This window comes from Dermacentor variabilis, chromosome 3 (assembly GCF_050947875.1).
Source record: "Dermacentor variabilis isolate Ectoservices chromosome 3, ASM5094787v1, whole genome shotgun sequence".
NCBI classification, from domain to species: domain Eukaryota; kingdom Metazoa; phylum Arthropoda; class Arachnida; order Ixodida; family Ixodidae; genus Dermacentor; species Dermacentor variabilis.
This window is the reverse complement of record NC_134570.1, coordinates 9,213,179-9,235,384: the sequence shown is the minus strand read 5'-3', so window position 1 is coordinate 9,235,384 and position 22,206 is coordinate 9,213,179. Positions and strand designations below refer to the sequence as shown.

At 48.3% G+C, this 22,206-nt stretch overlaps 1 protein-coding gene across 6 annotated transcripts in view; it reads right to left on the bottom strand.

The window, feature by feature from the left end:
* The window catches only part of LOC142575121 (uncharacterized), a 261,480-nt gene that overhangs the window by 122,311 nt on the left and 116,963 nt on the right, over positions 1-22,206 (bottom strand). For all 6 annotated transcript variants that reach the window (XM_075684131.1, XM_075684134.1, XM_075684135.1 and 3 more), the window contains one exon: positions 9,789-9,872. In XM_075684131.1, coding sequence (XP_075540246.1) covers positions 9,789-9,872 — 84 coding nt within the window. The remainder of the gene's footprint in view (positions 1-9,788; positions 9,873-22,206) is intronic.

The following is a 22,206-nucleotide window of genomic DNA, read 5'->3' as shown; positions in this document are numbered from 1 at the left end:
CAATAAAAGTGCTAAATGAGTTGACAATGCGAATGCAGCTACATTGTCTCAAGCTCCCTATATGTGCTTTCCAACCGCGGACCTACAGCTCTGAATTTGCACGCTGCACGAACAAGTGCACCGTGGCAACATATGAGGAAAAATGGTTAAATAGACTCAACACCACATTCGAAACGTCAAATTCTACTATACGCAGGCACACTAATGTGTCTGCCGAATCACGGCGTTACCGGGCCCTGGCGTGAGCGAGGAGGAGGAACGGGACGGCGGGCGAGAACAGGGTAGCTCATTGTGTCCGGCTGAGGCGATGCAGGAGCTCGCATTGACTGCTCGATCAGGTCTCGGACAATGTCAGAGATCGCCGCCACTTTGAGCTGGGACGAAGGAAACAACCTTTGTAGCTCTTCCCGCGCGTCCGCTCTGATGTTCTCGCTCAGGTCGTTAGTGCCTAGAGCTTGACCGTCGGCGCGGTTTTTCGTCAGCGTAGGGCGATCGTACTCCCTGTTTCGCATCTGTAGTGTCTTTTCCATGATGGTGGCCTCAGAAATACACTCTTCGACTGTCCTTCGCGAGCTCCGCATCATTCCTGCTAAAATTTCATGCTTCAAGCCACGCATCAAGAAGGGAATTTTTTTTCTTCGGACATGTCGGGGTCAGTGTGGCTGAACAAGCGAGTCATCACCTCCTTGAAGACCTCTATGTTCTTGTTCGGTAGCTGTAGCCGGATTTTCAGTAGAACTTCGGCCTGTTCTCTTCGGACGACGCTTATGAACGTCTTTAGGAAGAGGCTCCCGATTCTCGAACCAGGTACTCACGGAGTCTTCCAATGAAAAATGCCGGTGGCGAAGCTTGTCTTAAGAGTCCCAGCGCTCGTAGGTCGACACTATTTCGAACGTCTCCAGCCAGATTTCGGGGTCATCCGATGAAGCTCCACGGAAGGTGGCTCTCGGGTTGTCGAAGTACGGTGGCTGCTGAAGATGCTGGGTCCGTCATCGTGGCTCCTGACTTGGTCACGATCTCCCTGGTCGTCTCTAGAAGTCCGTGCTCTGGGAGCAGGTTTTCTAACCTGCGACTAGGTCGATGGACCGGCTGGGCGTTGTCTTCAAGGTTTGAGCTTGACGGGGTCGTCCGGTACATGAACGCAAAGGCACCTTCACCAGACGTCACGTTGTAGTGATGCTGAACAACCACAGTGGCACAACGCAAGTCACGAAACTAACTATTTAACGGGCGAACCTGTGCCCAGCAAAACAAGTGACACCCCGCACAATGATAGCGGCGAGCACACTCGTCGATTATCGAAAATCTTATTTGCGGATAAGAAGCGTCGATTATTTCTACATGGCTTATTGATCCTTCCAGCGTAATCGCTAGTGCACGCCTAAGTCATCAAATGTACACCACCACTCTCGTCGGGCGCGCAGTCTGATCACGCAACGCTTGTCGACAACACAGGCAACAGCTAGAGCCAGTGATAGCATTCCCATACAGAAAGGCGCGTCCGGAGGCGCCGGGCGATTGCTTTGAATATTTCTTAGCCGCTGAAGACAAATAAGTACACGTGACACTATAACAACGACCCGTTATCGAGGACATTGAATTGGGCAGCATTTTGTGCGAGGTTGAGCGCTCTTACTCAGTTGTAAGAGTATCGAGTAAACAGCCCTGGTGGCACGCAGTCCTTCAGACCATTGTTGCACTGGGACTGTTGATTATAAGGCCCGTATGTTCTCTCTGTAAACTTTGCGAATACCTAACTGCTCGCAATATTATTGAAACGCTTTCGACCTTTTACTCTGTCTGCTACGGACCCGCCTTTTAACACGTGAGCATCAAGAGTGTCAAAGTGAAAGAAAGAAGTATGCGTTTGAAGTGTGGGAAGCCGGTCACGTGCTAGAGGTAGGCAGTGAATAAGAAAGCTTAGAAGAGCGTGTGTGTATACTCTTAAAAAAATTACACCCTTTGGTGCACATCTTGTCCCACAACAATAATCGTCATCTGTCTTGCCCGAGTTTCCTTTCTTTAACGCAGCGAGCCCGGTATTTGCCAGTAACGAACGGGTTGCGCGTTATCAGCAGGACACAGGATTCTCGACAGGACAGTAGCGAGTGCCGAGTTTTCAAGAAAGGAAACGCAAGCAAGGCAGATGACGATTTTTGTTGTGGGACAAATATACACCCCAATGGGTGCAACCGTTTTAAGAGTGTATGTATGCACATATTGTTACGTGTAGCTGATGTGCAAGTCTATTTACAATATATTTACACGTAGACCAACGGCGGCAAAGATGGCGACGCTATATCAACGGGGCACCACGTCGTCTTCTTCCTCCTCAGTGCAGCCACACTGTGGCGGCTGTTCCTTATCATCACCCCCGGTGATAGAGGCACCGTCCCAGTGCTTAATCTACATATCCGCGGTGAAAGGTGTGCGGTACGGTTTCAGTCTCGCCACGTGAACGATGTCACTTTCAGTTGAAGATGACGCTGAGTGGTCTGCAGGGATGATTTCATACGTGACATCGGTCACTTGTCGCACCAAACGGTATGCGCTAGTGTAGTGCGACAGCAGCTTTTCGGAAAGGCCCACACGTCGAATGGGTGACCAGAGAAGCACCAGAGAACCCGGAGAAAAGTGCATGTCGCGATGGTGGCAATCATAGAGGCGTCTCTGATGCTCCTGTGAGGCCTCGAGACGGGTGCGGGCGAGCTGGCGTGCTTGGTCGGCCTGTGCGATCGCGTCGCGGGCGTATTCAGTGGCGGAACGTGTGGCTGAGGGCAGCAAAGTGTCCAAGGGCAACGCGGGTTCTCGGCCATATAGTAGATAGAATAGTGAATAGTCGGCGGTGTCGTGACGCGATGAATTATACGCGAACGTCACATATGGTAAGTGAAGATCCCAGTCGTGGTGGTCGGTCGCAACGTACTTCGAAAGCATGTCAGTGATGGTCCGGTTGAGGCGCTCCGTGAGGCCCGTCTGTGGGTAGTAGGACGTGCTGAACTTGTGCTTTGTCGAGCAGGAGCGGAGGATGACCTCGACGACTGCAGAGAAAAAGCTGTGGCCAGGGTCAGTGAGTAATTGGCGCAGAGCACCGTGCACTAAAATGACGGCGTAGAGAAGATAGCAACGTCAGTAGCACAACTTGTCGGGAGGGCTCTGGTCATTGCGTACCGCGTAACATAATCGGTAGCGGCGGCGACCCATTTATTTCCGGAGCCCGAGAGAGGAAATGGTCCAAGAAGGTCTAGACCAACACGGAAAAAGGGTTCGGGTGGGATGTCGATCGGCTGGAGACATCTAGCTGGAGGTGTGGAGGGCTTCTTCCGGCGCTGACAGGGCTCACAAGCGGCAACGTAGCGCCGCACGGAGCGGGCGAGACCCGGTCAAAAGAATCGACGGCGTACACGGTCGTATGTGTGCGAGACGCCCAAGTGTCCAGCCAAGGGAGCATCGTGAAGTTGCTGGAGGACAGTCGAACGCACGTGCGATGGAATGACGAGCAGAAGGTCAAGGCCGTGTGGATCAAAATTGCGGCGGTATAATGCCCCCTCCTTAAGGAGAAACATCCGGAGAGAGGCGTCGCCAGGAGTTGACTCCAGACGGTCGATGAGGGCTCGTAATGAAGGATCGCGCCGTTGCTCGTTGCCGATTTGAAGCAACTGGGACACACAGAAAACGCAGGCGATGGCGTCCGCATCAGCCGGTTCGTCGACGGGGTAGCGGGACAAACAATCGGCCTCCTGGTGCAAGCGTCCCGTCTTATTAACCACGGAGAAGGTATATTCTTGCAGGCGTAACGCCCAGCGAGCGACGCGTCCCGTGGGGTCCTTGTGCGAGGATAGCCAGCAGAGAGCGTGGTGATCAGTGATGACAAAGAAGGGGCGTCCGTACAATTATGGACGAAATTTCTAAACAGCCCACACAAGAGCGAGGCACTCGCGCTCTGTGATTGAATAATTGCGCTCAGCGGGTGATAGAAGTCGGCTGGCATATGCTATAACGCGATCATGTCCACGCTGGTGCCGTGCTAACACTGCTCCTACGCCATGACCACTGGCATCAGTTCGAACTTCCGTTGAGGCAGACGGGTCAAAGTGGGCCAGAATTGGAGGCGTGGTAAGGAGAGTAGTCAGCTGCGAAAAAGATGCGGCATGGTCAGGACCCCAAGAAAAACGGGCGTCTTTCTTCAACAGGTAGGTAAGGGGACGTGCGATGGTCGCAAACTCCTTCACAAAGCGTCGGAAATACGAGCACAGCCCTACGAAACTACGAAAGTCCTCGGTAGACTTCGGAACAGGAAAATTCGTAACGGCGCGAATTTTGTCCGGATCGGGTCGCACGCCTCTAGCGTCTACGAGGTGTCCAAGGACGGCGATTTCGCGGCGAGCGAAATGACATTTTGAAGAGTTCAACTGGAGACCGCCGCGGCGAAACACGTCAAGAATTGCTGAAAGATGGTCTAGATGCGTGTTGAATGTGGGCGAATAAACGATGACGTCGTCCAGATAATACAAACAGGCGGACCACTTGAACACCTGAAGCAAAGAGTCCATCATTCGTTCGAAGGTGGCGGGCGCGTTACAGAGACCGGAAGGCACCACCTTGAACTGATAAAGGCCGTCAGGGGTAACAAAGCAGTCTTCTCTCGGTCCATGTCATCGACGGATATCTGCCAGTAGCCGGACCGTAAGTCGATAGAAGAAAAATAGGTGGCACCGTACAGGCAGTTTAGAGCGTCATCAATACGTGGCAAAGGGTACACGTCCTTTTTTGTGATTTTGTTAAGGTGGCGATAATCTACACAAAAGCGCCACGTTCCATCCTTCTTTTTGACAAGTACGACGGGAGATGCCCAGGGGCTACAGGAAGGCTCGATAATGTCCTTTGCAAGCATCTTTCTGACTTCCTTTTGGATAACAGCTCGTTCCGACACAGAAGCACGATATGGACGTTGGTGAATAGGGTTCGCATCGCCAGTATTTATGCGATGGGTCACGACGGACGTTTGACCTAAGGGTCTATTGTCAAAGTCAAAAATGTCGCGATAGCCTTCAAGAACGCGGCAAAGAGCTTCAACTTGAGCAGGTGTAGGGTCAGAGGAAACCATCTTCTTAATGTCGACGTCAGTACCGTGCGATGACGTCACGGTATGGGCTGAGCTGTAACGATCTTCCACTGTGAATGCCTCGACCTCATCCTCCTGCACAGCGCTAATTATAACCAAGGAGATCTCCTGAGGCAGAACTTGCGCGGTTAGCGCGAAATTGACAAGCGGAAGGCAGGTGCGGTTGCCAGTAATTTTCAGCCCAGTGTGCGGCACGGTAACACCATGTGTAAGCATAACGGCCGGAATTGGTGCGGCCAAGTAATTGCCGTCAGGTACAGCTGGTGAGGACAAGTCGACGGTAGGCGAATAAAATCCATGCAGCTCAGATGGCTTGGAGGCGGGTCCACAGGGTCGGGAAGAAGAGGTAAGTCAAGGCGAAGTGAGCCGGCCGAACAGTCAATGAGGGCAGAATTATTGGCAAGAAAATCCAGACCGAGAATGAGTTCGTGAGGGCAATGCTCGATGACGGTGAAGAGGACGACGGTGTTTCTCTCAGCAATGGTGAATCGGGCAGAACACATGCCAACAATAGCGACAGTCCCTCCGTCGGCGACTTGCACAACTCGATTCGGGGCAGGCGTCAGAACTTTCTTGAGCCGACGGCGAAGAGCAGCACTCATAATGGACACATGCGCCCCGGTGTCAATCAACGCGCACACAGGAACATTGTCGACGAGAACGTTCAAAAGATTCTTGTTCGTGGGTAAGGTGAAGCAAGGATTTCGTGCCAATGTTGTCAATGCAGCTTCACCTTCAGTAGCTGCACTGTCTAGTTTTCCGGTCGGGGGTGCGGCGAGTAGGTCGGAGAAGGAGCACGTCGTGGCGGGGGCGAGCGAGATTGGCGGCCGGAGGGGGAAGGCGAGCGGGAGTAGCGGGGTCGTGTCAAAGGTGTCGCAGGGTCAGGTGATGGAGCGGGCATAGAAGGGGCGAAGGAAAAGGATGCGCTAGAGGGGCGAAGGGCGTAATAAGCATAATAGCGCGTCGGAGAAGTCCAGCGGCCGCTGCAGTGGCGAGTGACATGTCCAATGCGTGGGCAGTTAAAACAGATCGGCTTGTCGTCCACGGTTCGCCATTCGGAAGGGTTGCGCTGTCCATAAGAGGAGTAAGAAGAGTGGGGTGGGGACGTGCATGGAGACAAAGGTTCCGAGCGTACGGAACGAATCGATTGCAGGCCGACGTTCGACATCTCTTGACGGACGAGGGCCTGGGTTAAGGAGATTGTCACCGGAGAATGATCAGGTAACGGGAATGAAGGGGCCGCCGGTTGCGCTGCTTCGACCTCACGACGAACGATGCGGGTCAAGTTGTCACATCGCGACGGCTGGTGGAAGAGGCCGTCACACGATGACGTAGCAGCTGTGTTGGGAAGTCGCGTGATGTGCTGGGATACCCGGCGGCTTTTAACATGCTCGAGACGGCATCACTCCTTGAGGATGGTATCGATGCAGGTATCTTTCGTAAACACCACTAATTTGAAGGCTTAGTCAGCAATGCCTTTGACGACGTGATTAACCTTATCGTCCTCCGACATGTTTGGGTCAGCCTTGACACAAAGGGCCAAGACGTCGAGAATGTACGACACGTAGGACTCGTTCGACGTCTGTGCACGTGTGGGAAGGGCTTTCTTGGCATTGACTTGGCGACCGAACGGATTGCCAAAAAGGTCGCAGAGCTTTTCTTTGAGGAGATTCCAGCTCGAAATCTCCTCTTCGTGAGTCTGGAACCATGCCATTGGAGCTCCGTCGAGGTAGAAAAGAACGTTGGCAAGCATAATAGTCGGATCCCACCTGTGACTGGTGCTGACACGTTCGTATAAGCGGAGCCAGTCGTCAACATCAGGACTGCCCACTCCGGTGAAAACAACAGGATCCCGAGGGGGGGAAACGGCGACGTAGGTCGGGCCTGCAGGCGGAGACGCTTGCGTAGATGAGGTGCCGCCAGCAGAAGGCGAAATTACACTGTCGCCGTTGCGACCGCTGCGGAGCTCTATGACGGGTACGGGGAACGTCCACCTCCACCAAATTAATGTTACGTATAGCTGATGTACAAGTCTATTTACAATATATTTACACGTAGACCAACGGTGGCAAAGATGGCGACGCTATATCAAGCGGGCACACACGTCGTCTTCTTCCTCCTCATTGCAGCCGCACTGTGGCGGCTGTTCCGTATCAAGATATAGTGCAACTTATGGTTGTCTGCCGCCGTTGTGCCGCAGCGACATGGACTAGCGGACCTCTGAGCGCAGATGGGTCCGCGCCTGGCCCGGGCTTGCAGCCCACACCACTGGACATTATTTTCGTCTCTCTCTCTTGACCACTGTCAGTTGCACTTCGCTCCTTGAGGGGGCAGTACTTGTGTCGAATGATCTCAAGAACAACACTTTGCAATGTGCTGAACGCGATTTAAATCATAGATCCGGGACCCCAAAAAGGTGCGATGTAATGCTAACGCGTTTCTCTCGCATTTACCGCTCAATCGCCCCAGAATGTTTACGTACGATTCTTCCAGTACCTGGGTATTAAATTTTCTGCGTCAGCGCTGTGGTCCTCCTGAGGCTGATGGCATTACGAACAAAACGATAACCTCCCCAAGAATGTATAAAAGGAGCGTTGTAGCCTATTTCAATTACATGTGGGAGATCAAAACATGCGCCTTCGTCATGGAAGGTGGCCTGGTGCGCTGAAGCTTAGTAAAAAAAAAAGAGCAGACCCGACATTTTATGACCGGTTTCCCTACGTCATACATAGCAAACCTAACCGAGAAATTTGCACGTGTTCGGCTGGCATGGTGGCTTGAGCGTAACACCGTTCTTAAGACATATATGACTGGCTTTTACAGTTGAATATTTAGTCACTCTAAATACATATATATTATGTCGCGACGGCTCCATAATTACGTTAGCATCAAGCGTGTCTTCGGTAAAACACAAGCGTTTTAACTCATCAGCGTTGCCACATGTCATTTAACTTTGGAATGATCTTCCTGACGGTATCGTCTCCATTACAGATCTTGAAGCATTCCATTACCGTCTGCAGGAATATTTCATGAGTAAATAGCGTTCTAACTGCTCAGTACCTGTCTAATACCTAATTTACTTGTTTTGGACGTGTTCTCTCGCATTTCTTTCCTTGTAGAAATTAATTTTATGTTATCTTTGTATAACTTGTTTTAATCTATTTGTATTCTCGCTTGACCATGAACATTGTGACTGTAATAAGCATGTGTTCGTACACAGTTTAGCGCATGCTCTTGCTTATTTCTCGCGTGTTATGATGCCTTGTATTTTCGCAGTTCGAAGACCCCCTTACACTAAGCTCCGATGAGGAGTCTGTAAGGTGCCGTGAATAAATAAATAAATAAAGAATGGGTACATATAACACGCAGAAAGAGGTCCCGTAGTATTTGCTAAAATAAATTTCAGTAACAGTATCCCCCCACCCAAAAAAAAAGAAATCAACAGCGGTGAAAAACTATTAGTAGTAAAAATACTATGAGTTGACATACTGAGGAAAAAACGCTAATATTACGTAAAACAGGAAGAATAATTCATTAAAGCAGAACAAGTTGGTTCACGGTATCTCACAAAGCACACACTGAATACGAAGTCATGTGCGTTACAAATGCACTCATAAAGCTAGCGGTTATAAGAGAAGGGATTGCTTAATTTAATCAAAACAACATAAACACTCTATGTACCCTGCGAAGAAAAAACGTGCAATAGAGCAAGTGATGCAACATTTGGAAGAGAAACAATTTGAGAAGTGTTTGGTTTTTAGCTGCTCGATACGTAAATATCTAAACACCAAATATAACTATATCAGTAATACGGAGTGCGTTGAGCTGATTGTAAAGATGAGTTTGGTGATTATTCCCATTAAGAATGCAGATGGCTTCATGTTGAACGTGCTGTAGAAAAAGATCACAGTGATAGGTATCACCCCTAGAAGTTATGCAGTAGTTCAGATGACTATGATTCAAGGCCTGGTATAAAGTAATCAAAGTATGGAAGTCAAAATGACATCTATCCGTAAGAAACACCGTGATTAGGTAAGTTTTGCTTTGTAACTCTGCAGGCATATAGTTGTAAATTCAGCAATCAAGAGCTCTCCCTGACACACCTTCGTTTTGTAGCAGCCAACGATACCTTCATCAAGATGGTCCACTTATGCCCGCTGCGGGGAATCAAGCTTAGGTTCGCAGCGCTATGTTATGCGGCAAAGACGGCATGTGCATGTCGGAATACGACGGAAAACTCGACGACACCGGCAACAGAGCGCGCGAAACACCGGAACTTTCCACGCGCGCTCTGCGTTCGCCCGCGTGTCTGTCCTTCAGGATAGTGGTGGGGACCCAATGTGCGCAAAATGTTGTCGACGTTATGCAGAAGGCCTTAGACTTTGCGAGTTTTACCATGCCACCCTTGCATACACGTGTCTGCTCCTTTGTGCACTGGTCGTCGGAAGGGCGACAAACGTCCTTTAAACTCATTACTGCCTGGAAACATTCAAACCGAGGACATACAACATTCAGTTACTTGACAGGTTGACCAAAAAGTACGCGAGAGGGCAGGAAATACAGAGCTCTCTGGAAACAAGAAATGCCTTTGATGGCCAAAAAATAGCTAATACTCTTGTAAACGCAATTACATAAACTGAACAATAAGTGTGAGGCAACTTACTCGGACAGTCTTATACCACAGGAAGTCTTTCATGGTACAGGTGTATTCCTTAGGCGATCCACCGTAGTCAACGTCTAAATTATACTGCAATGAATGGGAAAATACATCACAAGGTGCTTCACATAACTGCCACATGTGTTTTGTCAGCATTGGGGAGGACGCAGGATTGTACTCTGCTGGCCCTCCGATCACACGCAGAATTTCCGATATCCAATGCATGATGGATTGGCGCAGCGTAGGCTGATTTAACCAAGGAGCCAGGGATTATACAAGTATTAAAAAAGTAAATTATGGGGTTTTACGTGCCAAAACCACTTTCTGATTATGAGGCACGCCGTAGTGGAAGGCTCCGGAAATTTCTGCCACCTGGGGTTCTTTAACGTGCACCTAAATCTAAGTACACGGGTGTTTTCGCATTTCGCCCCCATCGAAATGCGGCCGCCATGGCCGAGATTCGATTCCGCGACCTCGCGCTCAGCAGCCCAACACGATAGCCACTGAGCAACCACGGTGGGTGACTATAGATGTGCGAATAGTATTTTTAAAATCTAATCCACACCGAATATGAATCGTATAGGACTTCCCTCAATACAAGACACGAGTTCCCCAAGATGTTTTTGTTTCTAGAAATTCGGGATGTTCAGTCAAACGAACATGTGTGCATTTAAATAAGCTCCTACCAGTGGCTATAGCATTAAAACTGCTGTTTTGTCGTTATCTGCTAAATAAATTTCAGGCATTAAAATTAAATAGGCTGACAGCTTCACGAGCGAAGCGAGCGCAGCAGAGTACCGCTGAGAGTATGGTCAGCAGAAAGCCTTGAGATATTATGTGACAAACCATCCCCCTAAGCGCATAATAGCACCAGATTACCGGCACATGAACATCGGTGTCAAACGAGCATTAAGCAGGAAAATAGTCTGGAGATCAGTACTCTAGCCGCAGTGGTGTAAAAGCACGGGCTACGTAATGTTTTCTCAACTGTGACGTGGCAGCAGGAGATACTGGCGCACAAATAGGGTGCCCGCTACTCATTGGTTCTTGAACAAGTGGTACATACTGGGTGTTTTTATATAACATAAACAATTAAAGAAAACTCGCCTGTGGCTGATAGAATAATTCCAGTCACTGAGCTGGATTACTCAGAGGCGGACATTACTTGCACAAGAAATCGAAGTGCATAATCGACGAATTAACAAAATTCACTAATTCACTTTTGAAATATTTACTTTATGGCACATAAGAATATATGAATTGTAACCAGTGAGTTCGCTAATCGAACGAATTTCCAGGATGACATCAGCTTCGAGATATTCATTCCTCAAGAGCGCGACGAAATAAGTATGCATTCCCGTTACTTTTGCGCTTCAGTGCTGCTACGTCCCGTCCGGCAATTTCATCTATTTCTGTCTATACAATCGCCGCTCTGTCGAACCGCAAGTCAAACGGCCGTATCCTGTAACCTGAACCATGCCCGAACCCAAGCAGAGCCGCAGACAGCGACTCAGGACACAAGCAAGGCAGAACCCCTGTAGCCAAGCAGTACGCATCGTAATCTAAATAAACAGTTCTAAAGACATAAAATCGGAGAAGAGGCCACGCGTAGTTTTACCTAAGACTGAGGCCTCCATGGCGACAAATGACTCTATTGAAGAATTTTCCGGGACCGGCTGGGCATCGTGGTCACAGCGCCTAAGCTTTTACTTCGAGGCCAAAGGCATCAAGGAGGACGCTCGGAAGCCTGGCATTTTGTTGACACTTCCTGGGCCCTCCACCTATGAGACAGTGAAGACATTGGCGGCACTGAAAAAGCCGAGCACCGTCCCGTTCACGGATATCGTCTTTCGCCTCCGCCAGAATTTCGAGCCACAGCCCTCGGAGTTCTACATCAGATGCTGCTTCCAGCGTCGGCACTAGCTGTCAGGCGAGTCTATTGCAGCCTTCGTAGCAGCGCTGAATAAACTGGAAACCAAGTGTAATTTCGGCACTCCAACGTTGGCGCCAGAACAGTCGCAATTGGAGGAAGCACAGGCAAGTTCGACTCCATCGTCAGGTACGATGATACCGCTTGACACGATGCTACGCGACCGGTTCGTCTGCGGACTCCAAGACGGCAATGTCCAGCAGATTCTTTGCTGAGAAGCACCTCACTTTCTTTGCAGAAGGCCCTTAACATCGCATTGAGAGCAGAGAACGCCAAGGTCCGCCAACAGCGCATCAAAGGCCTCCGAAATCCCAAGTCATCTGCAACCGCCAAGTCATCGGCAACCCACGACCGGAACAAGCACGCAGCAAGGCTCTGCTTCCGCCCTGACGAGCAACACAGCCCCGACAAGTGCACATGCCGCACTGACAAATGCCCCAACTGCAATAAAGTAGGCCACATTGACAAAGCCTACTCAAAGAAAGAGCGGAAAGAACGAAGCATCCGATTCCCGTCTAACAAGCCGCATGTTCCACATCGCAAGCTGCATGCTGTTGGCCAGCCGGAAGCTTTCGACCTCTCAAGAACACTGCAATAAACGAAATCACATGGCTAGAACGTCGTGACGCCCATCTAAGACAAGAAGCTTATGGTCTCGTTGGAAGCTCAAGGCGCAACCGTCGTATTAGAGGTAGATTCAGAAGCTGCCTACTCGCTCATCAGTGAATAGACGTTCCGAAACGCATCAACTAACCAGCCAGCCACTCTACTTAAAACTAGCATCGCCTTGCGAACAAATGCTATCGAGAAGGGCTCCTACCTTCAGCTCTCGTAAGCGTACTGTTCAAAGTGTTAGAGACACAGAAATAAGCGTTAATGACACACACACACCCACACACACCCACACCCACCCACACACACCCACCCACACACACACACACACACACACACACACACACACACACACACACACACAGATATATATATATATATATATATATATATATATATATATATATATATATATATATATATATATATATATATAGGGATATTCTGGTCTGTGATTACTGAGAAGGGCTTGCCATATAAGTCTGGGCGGAACTTTAGAACAGCCCAGACGAGAGCAAGACATTCGCGCTCGGTAATCGAATAGTTGCGTTCAGCAGGTGTCAGGAGCTGGCTAGCGTAGGCTGCAACGTGGTCGTGTCCGTGTTGGCGTTGCGATAAGACGGCGCCGATCCCATAACCACTGGCATCGGTTCAGACTTCTGCAGGTGGGGACGGGTCAAAGTGGGCCAAGAGCGGTGGCTTGGTGAGAATCGTGATAAGGCGTGGAAATGCGGCAGCCAGAGGGGAACCCCCCGCAAAAGGCACGTCTTTCTTCAGAAGTTCTGTGAATGGTCCTGTGAAATCCTTCACGAACCGTGGGAATTAAGAACAGAGCCCCACAACAATCCAGCCGTCTTTGACAGACTGATGTACGGCAAAAGCCGTCACTGCTCGAACCTTCTCCGGGTCAGGTTGTACTCTGGCAGCATCGGCGAGATGGCCTAGCACTGTAATCTGCCGGCGCCCGAAGTGGCACTTCGATAAGTTTAATTCGAGCCCAGCCTTGCGGAAGACGTCAAGGTTAGCTGCGACGCGCTCAAGGTGCGTCTCAAATTTAGGAGAAAACACAAGTACGTCGCCGAGGTAACAAAGGCAAGTTGACCATTTGAAACCTTGAAGCAAAGGGTCGATCATCCGTTCGAACGTGGCAGGGGCATTGCATAAACCGAAGGGCATAACCTTAAATTGGTAGAGGCCATCTGGAGTGACGAAAGCGGTCTTTTCTTGGTTTTGCTCATCGACGGAAATCTGCCAATAAACAGATTGGAGGTTGCTGGACGAAAAATATTTGGCACCGTGAAGACAATCAAGAGCGTCGTGATGCCTGTCACCGGCACAAGATGCCGAGAGCGAGTGGGGCTATACTAATCCCGGTACAACCAAATAGGAAGGCCGACAAAGCTTCAACAAGACACTCCCTCCCCAGAACAGGAATTGGCCTCCCTGGTGCAGTATTCGGCCACCCCCTCCCAAATGATCGCTACAATTCACCCACGGCCCTCAGTCCCCAGCAGCTGCGGAGCACCTGAACAAGGCGACGGTCAGACCTGTAGGGCAGCAGAGGGTGCTAAGAATCTCTGGATCTGGACAGGCCGCCAATGGAAACTGACTCTAGCAACGTTTAACACCCGAACCCTCTCGAGTGAGGTTAGCTTAGCAGGACTCTGAGGAATTATCAGACATTCTTTGGAATATCATCGGCCTTGGTGAGATTAGAACTGGTGAGGCTTATATATTGCTGAACAACAGACATGTTCTCTGCTATTGAGGTCTCCCAGATAAGAAGCACTACCGGGTAGGATTCCTAATCCATACGGACATAGCGGGCAACCTTGACGAATTCTACAGTATTAATGAGAGGGTAGCTGTAGTCGTAATCAAACTTAATGAGAGTTATAGATTAAAGGTAGTACAAGCCTGCGCTTCAACATCCAGTCACGATGATGAGGAACTATATCAATTTTATGAAGATGTTCAATTAGCGAAGAGAAATGTGCAAACTCAGTATACTGTAGTAATGGGCGAATTCAATGCAAAAGTGGGGAAAAAGCAGGCTGGTGAACAAGCAATTGACAACTACGGCGTTGATTCTAGGAACGCTAGAGGAGAGATGCTGGTGAATTCGCAGAAAGGAATAAGCTTCGAGTAATGAACACCTTTTTCAGGAAGCGTAGCAACAGAAAGTGGACCTGGAAAAGCCCTAATGGTGAAGCAAGAAATGAAATTGATTTCATACTTTCTGCTGATCCTAGCATTGTGCAGGATGTAGAAGTGATAGGTAGGGTAAAATGCAGTGAGCATAGGTTAGTGAGGGCTAGGATTCACCTCAATTTGAAGAAAGAAAGAGCTAAGCTGGTCAAGAAGAAACAGGTCAACCTAGAGGCAGTCAGAATAAAAGCAGACAAATTCAGGCTGGTACTTGTAAACAAATATGCTGCCTTACAACAGACACATGAAGATGACATAGAGCCAATTAACGAAACCGTAACTAGGTTGGCTTCAGAGGCAGCAATTGAACTGGGAGGCAAGGCACCAAGGCAACCAGTAGGCAAGCTCTCCCAAGTAACAAAGGACCTAATAAAGAAACAACAAAAATGAAAGTGTCAAACTCAAGAGATAGGATAGAATTCGCAGAACTATCAAATCGGATCAACAAGGCGACAATAAAAGATATTCAAAATTATAACGTGAGAAAGACTGAAGACGCCGTAAGAAATGGACGCCTCCTGAAATCGGAAAGAAAGAAACTTGGCATAGGACAAACTAACATGTATGCACTGAAAGATAAGCAGGGTAATATCATCAACAATCAAATCTCTAAGATATAGTAAAAGCAGCGGAAGAATTCCTTACTGACCTGTACAGTACCCAGAGGAGTCAGGATACTTCAATTAGAAACAGTAATGAACACGATACAGGAACTCTTCCTATAACTAGCGATGAGGTCACATCTACAGAGGTCCTACAGCTACCTTAATTCTACACAATAAGAGCAGGACGGTACCTATAAATTAAGGGGTCAGACAGGGAGACACAATCTCTGCAATGGTGTTCACTGCGAGCTTAGGCAAAATACTCAAGCTATTAAACTGGGAAGGCTTTGGAGTAAAAATCGACGGCGAATATCTCAGCAACCTTCGGTTTGCCGATGACATTGTTCTATTCAGCAACAACGCAGACGAGTTATAACAAATGATTGAGGACCTTAACAGAGAGAGTGTAAGAGTGGGGTTGAAGATGAATATGCAGAAGACAAAGATAATGATAAATAGCCGGACAAAGGAGCAAGAGTTCAGGATTGCCAGTAGGCCTCTAGAGTCTGTGAAGGAGTACGTTTACCTAGGTCAATTAATCACACGGAACCCTGATCATGAGAAGGAAATTCACAGAAGAATAAAAATGGGTTAAATCGCATACGACAGACATAGCCAACTCCTGACTGGAAGCTTACCATTATCATTGAAAAGGAATATGTACAATCAGTGCATTTTACCAGTGCTGACATATGGGGCAGAAACTTGCAGACTGACAAAGAAGCTTGAGAACAAGTTAAGGACCGCGCAAAGAGCGATGGAACGAAGATTGCTAGGCATAACGTTAAGAGACAGAAAGAGAGCGGTTTGGATCAGAGAGGAAACGGTTATAGACGATATTCTAAGTGACATCAAGAGGAAAAGATGGAGCTGGGCAGGTAATGTAATGCGCCGGTTAGATAACCGTTGGACCATTAGTGTTACAGAATGGGTACCAAGAGAAGGAAAACGCAATCCAGGACGACAAAAGATTAGGTGGAGCGATGAAATTAGGAAATTCGTGGGCGCTAGTTGGAATTGGTTAACACAGGACAGGGGTAATTGTAGATCACAGGGAGAAGCCTTCATCCTGCTGTGGACATAAAACAGGCTGATAACGATGAGGATGATGACACTTTATCCTACTGATAGTGTTCTGTTTCTTGACGTCATAATAGATAAACGCCTAAAATTTGATGAGCATGTTTTATGCTTAACAAAGAAGGCAGCATATGGAATTAGAATATTAATTAAAATTCGCAATTTCTTTAACGTGAAGACACTCATCTCCCTCTACTACGCCTTTATTAACACGCATAGTAATTATTGCATATCATCATGCGGGAACACGTATTCCACATATTTATCCCCACTACAGCATATCCAAAATCAAGCAATTCGTATCATTACACGTAGCAGCTACACATCGGAAGCATCTCCATTGCTCAGATCTAACGGTATTTTGTCGTTACAGAAACAAAATAAATACTCACTTGGAATACTTGTTTATAAATCTGTTAACGGAGAGCTCCCATTCCCTATAATTACTAACAGCCAGTATCCACATTCCACGTCTACCCGTTTCGCTTCTACGAACAGCTATTTACTACCAACACCTAGAACTAATTATGGTAAATTTACTACTAATTTCTCAGCCGCACTACTTTGGAACTCATTACCATGCCATATTAAGATATTCTCTCATTTTTACACATTCAAATCAAACCTTCGCAATTTTTTGCGCTCAGTATAACAATTTCATCGTTAACATTATATTAATAAGTGCTTTGTGTCATGAAATATTTTACAGCGTTAGCTAGTGACTAACTTAATATGGCATCTTGTGTGTTTGCATATAGCTGCTTTGTATTCACATATCCTACTCATTTGTAATGGGAGGTCCCTTGTACAGTCTGTTGACTATGGCACCTTCCTCTGTATTTATGTATAATCCTCATTTGTAACCTTATTATTATGTACAATAAAGAACTCTCAAGCTCTCAAACATGTATTTAGATAGGAGCACCCGAGCTAAAGCTTCCTGTTAAGGCTCGTGACCCGCAAGAACGTCAGTAGCGCTTTCATGGCGCGTAACGCACAGGTGGTGCTTTCCCATGGTCGAGAATCTGCCGTAGTACCAAGATCGAGTCCCGTTGAAGGTGCACTGCCACCTTCAAAGACTCTCGCTTTCTGTCGTGTAGCGGCAGTAGTCGTACAGAACATGCTGCGATTGTTAAGGGACATTCAGAGTGCATTGGCGAGCTTGTCAGTTGAATCATACATCCAAATAGTTTGGGTAGGCCACGTTGAGTCGTATGCGGTGAAGGCAGGCCTTGCGGCATGTAAAAGTCACACGATGCATCTATTTTGTATAGAGGTCCGTAGTGGTAGCTGGCACCTATCGAGAAGGATCCCTGGAGACTCCAAGCAGTGTCGCCGCGTCTTTTCTCGAAAAAGGTATCTTGAGCATTCCTCTCGAAGTGTCTAGTTTTGGCAGCACGGCCAGCCTGGACGTTGCCTTGTATACCGCAGTGCGCTGGTGAGCACTGCCGCACAACGCTGTGATGCAGTTCGCAAGCTTTTTTGTGTAGGTGTCGGATTTTCATTACGAGTTCCTGCATGCGTGGCGACTTCAGGCACTGCAGGGCCACTCTGGAATCGGTCAAGATGACCCAAGACTCAGCTGTCTGGTCTGATGTAAATCAAAGCGGCCCCCAGTGCACCTAGTTCAGTGGATGTAGTTGAACTGCGGAGAGTGGTAGAGATGGTAACACTATCAGGTGGAATCCACACACCAATGGCAGATGATGTAGGTGCAACGGAGCCATCGGTGTAAATATGACGGTGAGCCCTGTAGCTAGTGTTAACATGCCCAGCAGCAAAATATGTCATCGCTGGAGCCGGAGTATTTCTCTTGCTCTTAAACACAGGCTACCAAAGCTAAAATCCATCAAAGAGTTACCAGAATCAACATCAAAGGCAGGACTTCACCGCTTTCTAGTACTTTCAGTACTTTCTCGAGTACTTGGCCATACGACATTGAAATTACTGACTGACCACAAACTCGGCATCCTAAGCCCTGGATGGACAATTCCTCCAATCCTGTCGCCTCGCATGAAGCGATGGTGTGTGAAACTGACTGCTTGCAGCTACGAGCTGGTATGCCGACCAGGCAATCAAGGTTCACCAAAACACTGATGCGTTGAGCCGCCTTCCTTTACCATGGTCGGAAGACGAACCATGCGCTCTGGCAGACGTTCTTATGGTAAAAACGGTACCAAATTCACTCCTTTCAACTGACAAGACTGCCTCCATGACAAGGAAACACCCAACGCTTCTGACGGTGTTCCCAGCCCTACAGACCGGCAAATTGCGTGAACTCAAAGAAGTCTACCAGCCTTATTGGAGAAAAGAAAATGTCCTCTCTACACATTGTGGTGGTCTCCTCCTGGGGTACTGAGCACAGATTCCGAAAGCCGCACGCCGTGACGTGACGTAACTCATTCACGCCGGACACGAAATGATTGATGCAATGAAGTCCGTCGCGAGAAGCAATGCATGACATGCAAGGAGTCCGGAAAGGATGAGCTAAAAGTGCCCCTGATCAATTTCAAACAGCCGACACAGCCCTGCGAGGCACCAATTGAGGGCAACATGTTTTACAGCGTAGCTGTATACCTCTACGGTCCAAGTGAATTTTCGCGTCGTAAGCAAAAAACTCCCCATACGTGGGCCGATCCCGGAGATAGTGCAATACCGGCCCGACTCGCGGCGGAGGTGAAGCAGGCGTTGAACACTCCCTATACGTGGGCCGATCCTGAAGATAGTGCAATGCCCGGCCGACCCGTAGCGGAGGTGAACCAGGCGTTGAGCACTCCCCATACGTGAGCCGATCCTGAAGATAGTGCAACACCGGGCCGACCCGCGGCGGAGGTCCAGTTCGCCATTAAGGGGCCCAGATACACAGCTTCGCTGGTGATCTTTCTTCACAGAGTGGAAGGTCAGTGAGATTTTTTGTTGAGTAATGTAGATGGCTTTATCAATGGTTCTAGGTCAGATGCATAACAAGCGCAACTTCTGCTACCGTCATCAGAGAGCTTCGCGGGTTTTTTGCCCCGTTTGGAATTCCGAAGAAAGTTGTCGCCGACAATAGTACCGTATTTGTCCCCGCCGAAATAATTGTTTTACCGAAATAATGGCATACGTGCAGTGACTAGCGCACCCTACCAGCCAGCCACAAACGGGCAAGCGGAGCGCATGGTCCACGAAGTTTTTTTATTAGACTGTATGGTTGGTCAGATTTCTTTTCAAACTCGATGTGAAAACGCTGGAGTGAGGAATTGCGGCAGCAGGAACGAGCGAATTGACTTTCGTGCATCTCTCACTTCAACGCGAACGTAACGTCGAAAGCACAGCGCATACGAAGCTAGTGGCACCACGCACACTCTGCAAACATCGCAGATCGCTTTGAAGATAAGGCCCGCGTGGGCGCGCACTGTGGCCACGTCGCAGGTCGTTTTGAAGATACGGCGCACGCACAGCCGCGGTGTATATCTTTTCACCGTACTAGGTTCTTTAACGTAGTCAATACAGACCGATTTAGGAAATACGAAGCTTAGGCTCTCTGTCACACACAAACAATGCTTTATATGAATTTGACGACATATAATTGCTGACAAAGGTTAATATGGATCACTTAAAGTATGGAGTCTCTAAACAGTCTGCAGACTACAGAATCAAATTATTAAAGTTCACACATCACCATATTGTTCGGTGTGCGGCGTCGGACAAAGTCACGGCTGTAATGATGCAGACGACGAGTGGGCTGCTGCTGAGGTACCCCGACTGGAGTCGGGAGGCGATGGGGCAGAAACATAAACGATGGGGCAGACTGGCACGATGGGGCAGAAACATAAGCCAGGAGGGAAGGTCGCGAGCACAGAAGCTGTGGTTGGTGCCCCGCTGGGCGGCTCGCAGACAAACGCCAGCTTCATACGTTGAGCCGTAGGCCCAGGAACACCAGACATAGGCAAGAGCCCGGACCCATGGGCCAACGGCCTGCTTCCTCCGCCGTGGGTCTTCTTCGCTCCAATTCCTATATCACCAAAGCCCCTCCCGCGTTCCACGATCGCGCCACGAGGCTCTCCGGAGGTTCTCCTTTTTTTTTATCTTTCACCTTTTTCTGGTACCATTGCACGATCATGCTCGCGCCTTTGTCGTTATCATTGTCGTCTTCGCCTTTCCTTTTCAACGCAGCACGTGCACCTCATGACATTACCCCACAGTTCAAGTTTCCCCCCCCCAAAAAAAAATAACAAACACAAATAAACAAGCAAACAGAAAACAGAGGTGGGTATCACATTTGGTGTCGACTAACAGCATGAATAGTCGTTAACCACAGTTGGTGCTGTTTAACATCTTACACGTATGCTCCACAAGACAACATAACACATGTTATTCAATCACGAAAATCCAAAGCATCTTTCAACTAGCAAACACTGACAAATTATTATAAATCTTTTTCCAACGAAACACCATCTTCTGTAACAAGTGGTTACACTCGCCTTAGGTAGTACGCTCTCAAATTCTCAATACAAGTAATGTGTACAACTCTAAAGTCAAACTCTTGCAATACTAACACCCAGCGCAGTATGCGTGCGTTCTCCAACTTTGTGTTGCCAAATTTTGTAATGGTTGGTGGTCTGTCTGTACTGTGAACCATCTTTCGTATAAGTACAAGGAAAACATGTGGATCGCCCACACAAGAGCTAAACATTCTTGATCAATAGCGGCATATATTGTTTCCCGTTGGAGAAGTCTTATGCCGGCATACGAGATGGGGTGTAGAATGCCTTCGTGTTCTCGCATCAGTGCAGCTTCCAGGGCGATGTCCGATGCGTCTGTACGACGGATAAACTCCTTTAACAAGTCAGGTGCTTGGAGTATTGGATGCTGCGATAGCGCAATTTTGAGTTCCTCAAACGCTATCTGACATTCTGGCGTCCAGTGACATTGTTTGGCGCTTGTTTTCGGGTAAGTGCTGTTTATGGTTCGGCTATTAATTGACGGTAATAGCCAGCTAGACCAAGTAAAGCCTGCACCTGTTTTTTTTTTTTTTTGGTGTGTGATCGTCCCGCCTCAATTACTTTCTATCACGTGTCCCATGAATGTGATTTTCCTTGCTCCGATCTGGCACTTCTCAGGTTTTATCGTGAGCCCAGCCTCATTGATCCGTTTTAGCACCATTTCTAGTGAAACAATATGCTCATCCCACGTGTTAGTCGCCACTAGAACACCCTGAATATTGTGCTGGACGTTTGAGACCCCTTCTAGTACGTTTCTCATTAAACGAGTGAAAATTTGCGATGCAGTTCTTATGCGAAAATGCATGAAACGGAACTGATAGTGGCCTGATACTGTTGAAAATGCTGTTCTTTCCATCGACTGCTCAGTAAGAGGGAGAGATTTGCCAATACCCTTTGACAAGGTCGAATATTGAGAAGTAGCGCTTTGCGCTCACTTCAGCGAAAACCATATCAGTTCGTGGTATTGGCTCTGTATCTGGAATGAGCACGTCATTCAACCGACGGAAGTCGATGCATGTCCTATATGAGCCATCCGACCGCATTTGAAACGAGACAGATTGTCCGCGCCAGCCAATAAGTATATCGCGAAATGAAAACACATACAGAGCGGCGCTCAAATTTCGCATTAGGGTGTATTGTAATCGTCAGTGAATCCTTATTGCGATAGCAAGTATATGGACACTCCAGGTGCATTTCTGCCGTCGGCGTCGTCGTGAGGATCCGTATACAAGGGCGATAAAACCGTCGCCACGGGCCGTGTGCTATACGTGCGAGCGGACGAGCCCGCGAACGCGGCTTAGTCTTCAACTTTTCAACTTCATCTTTGTTTCGCATTTTCCTTTCTACAGCAAAAGAAAATGCAAGGGCAGGAACAAAAAGCTGCACAATCGCAGCTTGACGAGGTTCCTGTTCCCTATCTTTGACGAACAGTTGCAGCATATTCACAAATAGAATGTGTTACACATGTACAAAACAATTTCATATTATACAGGCATCCATATTCA